The sequence below is a fragment of the Rhagoletis pomonella genome, unplaced genomic scaffold, assembly GCF_013731165.1.
Source record: "Rhagoletis pomonella isolate Grant_MI unplaced genomic scaffold, Rhpom_1.0 Rhpom_scaffold_00003, whole genome shotgun sequence".
NCBI classification, from domain to species: Eukaryota; Metazoa; Arthropoda; class Insecta; order Diptera; family Tephritidae; genus Rhagoletis; species Rhagoletis pomonella.
The window spans coordinates 101,489,654-101,499,338 of record NW_023458557.1 but is presented as its reverse complement, the minus strand read 5'-3'; the positions used below and the strand labels follow the sequence as shown (position 1 = coordinate 101,499,338).

At 34.6% G+C, this 9,685-nt stretch overlaps 1 protein-coding gene across 10 annotated transcripts in view; it reads right to left on the bottom strand.

Annotated features, from left to right (window-relative positions):
• LOC118735995 (nuclear receptor coactivator 2) overlaps positions 1-9,685 on the bottom strand; it is a gene marked incomplete at its 3' end in the record, with an annotated part of 105,787 nt that overhangs the window by 76,520 nt on the left and 19,582 nt on the right. For all 10 annotated transcript variants that reach the window (XM_036466093.1, XM_036466100.1, XM_036466094.1 and 7 more), the window contains 1 exon segment: positions 8,894-9,124. In XM_036466093.1, coding sequence (XP_036321986.1) covers positions 8,894-8,922 — 29 coding nt within the window.

The window sequence follows — 9,685 nt, the reverse complement described above, 5'->3', positions numbered from 1 at the left end:
CATAGTAAATATGTACATGAAAACCAAAAGTGAAAAGTGAACCGGTTCGGGGAAAATTAAACTCATGATAAGACTGAATGTTTTTTTAGTACTTTAATTTAAAAATTGGAACATTGTACTTAATAAAAACTTTTAGAAGGGTCGTAAATCAAACCTGCGCTACTATACAACTACTCGCTCGAGGCGACAAACTTGAAAAACTGGAGACTTGACAAAATTGTAAATTCTTTTCGACTGACACTGCAGGAGAGGACTTTCAGTTATATTTATTTATTTTTATTGCGGTGCAATAATTACTTTTTGAGAATTTCATCGGGGCTGCAAATGTCGGATGTATCCTCCTGACTTTCCTCTTTACAATCTAACATCATGGCACAATCGTTGTTTAAACACCGTTTTTTTCGAAAGAATTCTTCATTCTCGTCCTTTTGGTTTGTTTCAGAATTTGTCACGTCATCAGCGTTTCTCGATTTTAGTTTTGATTACTAATTTTTAATGCTTTCTTCTGTGACTGGTTAGATATACGTCTGTGCACTTGCACAATATTCAAGGGACCGAAAATAACAGTTATTTTTTTATACCCGAGCGCACTTGTGCACAAGGGTATTATAACTTTGTTCACATAACGGTTGTTTGTAACAGGCAAAACGAATCGAGATAGATATAGACAAATGTATACATAAATGATCAGAATGAAAAGAGAAATCGATTAAGCGGTGACTGTCTGTCCGTCCGTCCGTCCGTCCGTCTGTGCACACGATAACTCGAGTAAAAATTGAGATATCTTAACGAAACTTGGTACGTGAACTTCTTTTGGGCGTAGGACGGATGGTATTGAAAATGGGCGAAATCGGACAATAACCACGCCTACCTCCCATATAACGGTAATTTTAAGAAATACGAAATCTGCGATATTTTTTGTAACTACTGAAGATAATTCACTCAAAATTGATACTTACAATGAGTTTCAGACGGAAAACATGAATTTTATAAATTTTTGGAAAATGGGCGTAGCCACGCCCACTTATGGTTACATGTGTATAGCTTGGTAACCGCTACACCAATTTCTTCCAAACTTGGCACAGTTGTTGGTCCTGGTACAGCATACCAAATGGCCGAAAATTTCTAAAATCGGACAATAACCACGCCCACATCCCATATAACGGTAATTTCGAGAAATACAAAATCTTCGATAAATCAGTAAATATTGAAGCTAATTTATTCAAAATTGATGATTGCAACAATTCTTTACCAAGAAATACGTTTAGGACAAAATTTTGGAAAATGGGCGTAGCACCGCCCACTTGTGATCACATATATGTATCTCGCTAACCGTTCTAGCAATTTGTACTAAACTCGGTATGGTTATTGTGCTTGCCACATGAAAGCAAAGAGTTGAAAATTATTGAAATCGGACTAAAATTTAGGCCGCTAAAGATATGCTTGAAATTTCAATATTTCGAAATTTAAGGACGCTAATTTACTTAAAATGTATACACCCCGGCTTATCATGTAGCGGTAGCTTTCGGAAAGGTGGAAAACATATATTTAATACTTGCGCCGGGTATTTAATGTTCGGCTCCGCCCGAACTTAGACTTTCTTACTTGTTAAAAATTAAACTAAATTATTTTAAATTAAATATTACAGTAAAAGAAGCGAAATGGTTCTGGTGGTTGATTTATCGGTGGAGATTTGAGATTTACCCCTGCACAATCCTGGTGTCTCCGAATGAAGCTTTAACTCATAATCGTACTGAGAATTTCACTTACAAATACACATACAGAAGAATAACATTTATGCGTTTTTACCGCACCACACCCTCTGTTCAAATAGCCCATTTTTCTCCATGAGTATAAGATTGATTTCATATATTTCCGTACCAAGTTCCGGTATTCTACCATGAACACTTCCAGAGATATGCAGTAAGAAAAAATCGGTTTGAATGGGAGGTGCAACGCCCCCTTTATATATCGCAATTTGTTTAGCCTTTAACCATCCTTGGGACATCTGAAGCAGGTATCTGAAATTTCAAAGTTATCGGTTCGGCCGTTCTCGAGCTTTGCGAACACATAAAAAACGTCTTTCAAAATATATATTGTTATAGAAGATTGGTATGAATCGAAATGATTTTGTATATGTATCACAATATAAGTGTCAGACGAAAGAGGTTTAAAAAGGTTGCCAACTGTTTAAAAGGTTAAGTTCAAACTATTCAATAATTTAAATGAATTATTGCAACATGGGTCTCAATCGAAATGATTTTTAAGGGGCTTCATTTGAAAAATACATGTAAGAGATTTCCATTTGTTTAAGATTTCAAATTGAGTTCAGGGGATAATTTAATTGAAAAAGTATGATAAGTGAGAAGTTTAAGGAAGTTTTTGCTTGAAGATGGTTAAAACAAATTTTAAACCTCCTGTTTTTTAACTGATTTTTCTTGAAATAAATTTTACTCAATGTGACACGTAGAAATTTCATGCACTCAGCGAAGCGGGTGAGGGCGATCTAGTATTATATAAAGATCACTACAATTTTGAGTGAGTCTAAATAGTTATTTATTCGTTTTTACCTGGCTAGTCAGTAAATTTGTACTCAGCCAAAAATGGAAATATGTATATATTTGAATTAAACATTCCAAAATAATCAAGTGCTGATCATTTTACAAATTTTCAAAACGGGTTTTTAATTTCCAGGTAGCTTTAAAATAAAATTTTAATACTTCATCATAAAAATTCAGTTTGTATATTAAAACAACGTTAACAAAGGGACTTAAGCACCACAGAGTAAAATAATACCCTTAAAATTTTTTTCAAACCCTACTGAGGATACGTCAAACTCGACTGAATGTATTCGTCACATATGTTCACAGATGCTAATACATGAAAATCCGGTGCATGCGCAAAACGTACTTGATTGCGGAATCCAAACACATTGCGCAGATAGTTTACTGCCAATATAGAAGTACTAAATGTATGATTACACTGGTTTACAGCAAAAATTTTCAATGGATGCCACTATCCAATTTCTATGTCGAATTGCTCGGTGATTCCGAAAATCGAGTTAAATTTTTTTCTATGGATACGTTTTCGAGATATAAGCAATTTACCGTTATTCAGCTTAAAACAGAAAGTGGGACCAGAAAATCTTAAAATGAGGAACGTCAAATCAAAGCTAATAAAATTATCCATAAACCATGTATATGTACTTCACTTTCCGATAGGACTGATAGTTTCTGACAAATTAATTAATCATTCCAGTTTGTTTTATTATTTTTAATGAAAAAAATCAAACTTTAACAGAAGAAAATTAAAAAAATAACAGGCTCTGTGCAAAATTTTTGCATTTGTGCTAAAGCCTGTTCTGGTGCAAAAAAAAATGAAGTTACTAATAAAGGAAAGCGAGGTATAAATAAAGAAGTAATGAGTGGTCAAATGAAAATACGCAAAGATTTGTTGTATGAAAAATGAGTAGGAAAGAAAGTTACTCATACGCCACGCAAAACTGAGTAACACGCTTTTCTGCTCATATTCATTAAAAATAAAAAATAAACTGGAATGATTAATTAATTTATTAGGGAGTTCACAAGGCGTTGTATACTGTCGTATCGTTGTATGTCGTAAACTTTAAACGGCTAAAGCTGTATTTAAGGGATTCGCAAGCTACCATAAAAGTCGGATTATGAAATTTCACACCGTTAAAAAATAGTTGGTTGTGGTTTCAAGTCCACTTAACATTTATTTAGCCGTTAAAAATTTTACGACATACGACAATACGACACATACGACAACTTGTGAAACACCTATATCAGTCCTATCGGAAAGTGATGTATATATGGTTTATGGAGATTTTTTTTAGCTTTGATCAGACGTATCCCATTTTATGATTGTTAAATTGGTTCGTAAGATATACGTGATTAAGTGGAACTACTTTTTATTTTAAGCTGTATAACGGTAAATTGCAAATATCGCGAAAACGTACTTATCCATAGAAAAAAAATTAACTCGATTTTGGGAATCACCGAGGAAATTCTACATAGAAATTGGATAGTGGCGTCTGGAGAACAAACACCAAACTAAAAATTTGTGATCCACTGTTATTCGAACATTGAACGAGTGCTTAACCTATACAGAGGCCTCTCGCTCCCTTCCCTTTCGTTTCGATAAAAATTACGTACGAAAGGATGTAGTAAAATTTTATTTTGACAAACAAAAACAAAAACATAAAAACATGAGATCATGAGATCATTACAACGTACACCAGCAAAACAAAACAATTTATCACAACTAAAGCACAGAGAACTTTTCACAATGCATGTACCGTTTTGTTCCTTATAAAAATACAGTTTATACTAAATACATCAGAAAACATAAAAATAAAATTTCTAAACTTTGTGCAAAACTCGGGAAAACGCAATAAATTTGCATACAAATTCGCAGCTTTCTATTCACACTTTTTATACAAATTTTGAAAATGAAGTTTCGCAGCCCATAAAAATTTAGTTGATTTTTGGTATTGTTTTTACTGATAGTTTCTTCCATACAAACTATGTTCGAAACTTTTTTGTATGTGGAAGACACTGTCAGCAAAAAAATAAATAATTGCAAAAAATCAACGAAATTTTCTGGTAACTTGCGACATGGACTTTACTAATTGGCTCAAAAGCTACATTTCCAAAATTTTCTAAAAGATCTGATTAGAAATTGTGATCAGATGAAAGAGTCTCCGAGCCGATAATTTTGTACGGCACGGTACTTATAAGTAATCTAGGTCTCACGAAAGAAAAAAAATTAAATACAAGGTAACATTACAATATCAGTCATTTGTTTCGTTGCTGTGAACTTGTTTCAAAACTTCTGGCTTTTGCTTAATATAATTGTAAAACTCTGTGCATGTCATTTTAACGTATTTAGGTACATACTTATATTAATCATTTACTATTGCTTGGGCAAAACGTGGTAAATTAAAAAAAAAAACAAAACAAGTAAGAGCAGCGCTGTCTTCGGCTATGCCCTTTCATGAGCATCTGAAAATTTCACTTTAACAGATTACTGCATTTGAATAAATTTATATAATCACAGCAGGCATAGATAGAGCAGATACATATATAAAAAATCATATCTACACAATCAGAGGTATGGAAGATATACCTTATAAAACACCAGTCTAAGTGATTTTCACTGCTGTGTGATCGGTACGTAAACCGGTAACACAATTTAATGGGTTTAGCTTCCTACATAAAGGAGATACATATATCGCAAAAACTGGTACCTGAACAATCAGTGGTACAAGAGATTAAGATTATGCAGCATAGATTTTGACGATTTTCTCAGCAGACTTTGTATTGTTATTTAAAAAATAGCTTACGAAATGTATCGGTTTTAGCTGTCCAACTAAAGGAGTTTTACCTTAAACCCCATATCTGAACAATCAGTTGTATGGGGCAATAAACAGGTTATAGTGACCCGATCTTTGTTAATTTTACTGTAAACTTTCTGTTGATAATAGTGCGAAATTTCATGTTTCTAGCTGCATAAATGGAGTAGTTATAATAAAATAATCGCGTATCTGAACAATCGGTTGTATGGGAGCTATATGTAAAAGTGACCCGATCTTTGTTATTTTCACTGTAAGTACTCTGTTAATAATGAGTGAAAACGGTGCGAATTTTGATGTTCCTAGCTGCATAAATGAAGAAGTTATGGCAAAACATCTCATATCTGAACAATCAGTTGTATGGTGGATATAGATTGTAGCGACCTGATCTTCGCCATTTTCACTGAAAGTATTCTTTTCTTGAAATGGAGGAGTTATAACGAAAAATCTTATATCTGAACAATCAGTTGTATGAGAGCTATAGGTTATAGTCACCCGATCTTTGTAGTTTTCACACTAAATTTTATGTTGATAATGGGTGGAAGTATTGCAAAATTGTATGTTCCTAGCTGCATAAATGGAGAAGTTATAACGAAAAATCTCACATATGAACAAGCAGTTGTATGGGAGCTATATGTTATAGTGGTCCGATTCTTCCGGTTCCGACAAATGATTAATACATTATAAAAATACACCCACCTACCAAATTTGATCCGGATATCTCGAAAACTGAGAGACTAGATTGCATACAAACAGACGGACAGACAGACAGACGGACAGACGGACAGACATGGCTAAATCGACTCAGCTCGCCGCTCTGATCATTTAAGAATACATTCTAATGTATCTGTCTTTTCTTATTCTGGTACTTACAAACATCGGACCAAAGTTATAATACCATTTCATGCTCAGAAAGGTATACAAATCGCATATGAAAGAGCACCAACCCAACTCGTAATAAATTTAAGTATACAAATTTTAGTATTTAGTATAGAATTATTCAATTGAAATACGCCAATATTAAAATGAAGTGCTTTGCACTTAACGGATGCTTTTTTATAATTAAGTTAAAAAATATTTATATTCCATGCTGCCTGTAATGGGATTTGAACCCTGACGCTCAGGAAATTAGCAAATTGTGGCAAGCATCTTCGTGCACTCAGCTACAGCCAGGCATGTAAATGTGCATTCAAATGTTCAGTTTGATTCAACACCACGTGTGCGTGGTATGAAAGTATTGTTTTTAAATACGAAAATTTTAAAATGATAATCAAATAAAAAAAAATCATGTTTACTACGAGTTATTTCCCCCAGTAAATTCATAAAATTTTTCTTAATATTACAACGCATTTTATCTCTCAGTGTAGTCATTTTTATGCAAAATTTGTGCAATCAAATCGAAAACCGGGACACTTAAACGAAACCCGGGACATTTTAAGGTTGGACCGGGACACCGGGACAAATAGTCTAAAACCGGGACATGTCCGGGAAAACCGGGACGTCTGGCAGCCCTACCCATGAAGCGATTTCTTAGAGGCTCGTATATAAGGCCGGCTGCATTGAACAATTTCTCATTTGGAACGCTGCCGGGTAGCGCTCAAATATGTATTTGCGGGCCAGATCTGTCAATTTGTCGTATTTTAGTTTAGTTTTCCACCAATCGAGAGGATTTTCAGAGATGGGCTCCTTTTTCTTTAAGGCAGGCCTTCAATTAAGCTTTAATTTTACATTGAATGTCTCCAGATTCTACATCCGAGCCTTTGCTTTCGCTGAGGGAATCTAAAATTAGTTCAAGGTTGCTTATAAGACTTTTAGGGCGCACAGAAAGTCAAGCGACGCCGAACGAAGCAAGGCGGAACAAAGCGAAGCTGCTGGTGTTCACACTGAACGAAGCGAAGCGGAGTTTTTCTTATGGACTAAGCTGCAAAGGTACCACAAAACTTACCGTCAATGAAAAGCGGCAAAAATATTTGCTCAATTTTATTCAAAACATTAGTTGTTAAATTCGTTTTTATTTGAATATTTTGCTATTTTGTTTACAGCAGGGTCATGAAGCTGAAAAATTAAATAGAAAATTCAAAATCAAAAACTGTTCTGCTCTCAGCTCCAAAACACTAATGAAAAAGATTGAAATCTTCACTCAGTTCGGAACGGCTACGATCGGCTCGACTCCGCTTTCTGTGTGAACGTACCCTTAGCAATACTTGTTGAAGGCCCATGAATTTGCTTGATATACTACTTAACCGTTTAGCGCCTGAAGCTAAAAGCCGGCTACTGAAGCTTGTAATGTAATGTAAGATATAAACATTTCATTTAGAAACGTAGTGTGGTGCAGGCAGCTCTTTTAGCAAGAAGAAAAATTTTGAAAGGTGCACCAAACCATATCTCGGGATATTTTTTTTCGACCACTTTAATGTACATACGTGGAAAGAGTAATCATTAGTTAATAATTTCTTTTTTTTTTGAGTAATGACAGTAGTGAAGTAACAAAATTTTTACTGAAAATCAACGTCCAGAAAAATGATATTCTTATACAGGGTGGGACATCTACGACCTACCAATGTTAAACACGTATAACTTCTTCATTTTTTAATATTATTGTTATTTTCTTTCTGCATGTTATAGTTAATCTCTTGGAAAATCATAATGGATACTTATAGCAAGACCACCAACCGCGACTACAATACGCTATTCGTTTTACACAACTAGCACACAAATTGATTTGTTAGGTAATGTTTTGATGTAGGATGAAGCGCATCAATAAGCAAAACTGTAGATTTTGGGGCCCTGAAAATCCAAGGGCAACACACCTGCACTAGTTAAACCCATCCAGATGCACTGTTTGGTGCGACGTTATGGCCGAAAAAGTTATCACCCCATATTTCTTCGATTTCTGGGACTTCTTACAGAACAATGATTGACAACTTTTTGCGGCCAACGGCAGAGCAGCATCCCAATTTGTGGTTCCAACAAGATGGAGCGACTGCGCACACTGCTAGGCAAACAATGGACCTGCTGCGTGAAATTGGTAGGTATTATTTGGCTCACCCTGTACAAAAATCCATCTGGGCTTAACTGTCATCGATGATGTTGATGCTGACCTCGAGCAGCGCTAGTTAGAATAATTTGTTATTAAATTGCATAGTTCGAATTAACCTCAGTGATGACAGTTAAGTCTCAGATGGATTCTAATATCAGAAAGTAGTTTTTGTAAAAATTGCAGATAGGTTGTGTTGAATATAAGCCCTCGATACATACATACACACATATGTGGAAAATTCCATGTCAACCGAACAAAAATTGGCTGTTGATTTTTAGTATTCCATATGCATATGCTTTTTCAGTTCCACATTTGAAAATTTTATATACATATGTACATCGGAGTTCCTTTATAAACAACGCTATTTTTGATGGGTTCTCATCATGTCTCATTCTCTCCTATACCTATTTGACTTTCAGGTGAACTAAACTTCCATGCAAACTACATAGTATTTAGCTGATATAAAATGCTTTACTCACCCTGCATTTTCGGCTGCAGCAATTGACATATGGGGTTCATCTGTTAGCTGCAACTTAGATGTCCCCCTGGAGCGTATCCACAAGGGATTGTGCACGACGTGTTTTTAAAATCGTTTTGCTTACGACTTTATCAAAACTAAAATTTAATGATCTGAACTGATACAATTCTTGCACGAAAAAATGTCAGTTGAAGCAGTTTTGTTTTATTTTCGATAGATCGATTTTTTTATGCTGAAAAGGAAATACGGAAATACATTAATATTTATATTAAAAAGATATGCTTCGTTTACATTAAACCAGTAGCATGCCAGTCCAGTGAGCCAGGCCACCGCTGGACTGGCACGGCGACTGTCTACAATAAGGGAAAATAAGTTAAAATTTTTTTTTTAAAAGATCCAATTGTTAGCGGCACAAGAAGTTATCTATGAGTTTGATGAGGAATAAAAAATGATTAAATCCTAAATCATGTAATTGGTTACAACTGTTTCTTTGGTTCTCCATGAAATCTTCATAGGTACATACATATACACTAGGGTGGGTCAATTAAAAAAGTTGATTCATATCCTTGCGATTCTGGTACTATGGACCATAACAAACATTTTCGCCCAAGGAACCATACCTCTAAAATCATTTTCGAGCCTGCCAAAATTTTTTGGTAGATATTTTCAAAAATACCAAATAAACGACCTCTTAGATGCATTTCAAAGACAAAAAATATTATTGAAAATGTGTATACGGGGGTTTTTTGGGTCAGAGAATCCATTTTTCGCATTAATTTTTAATTTTGATCGC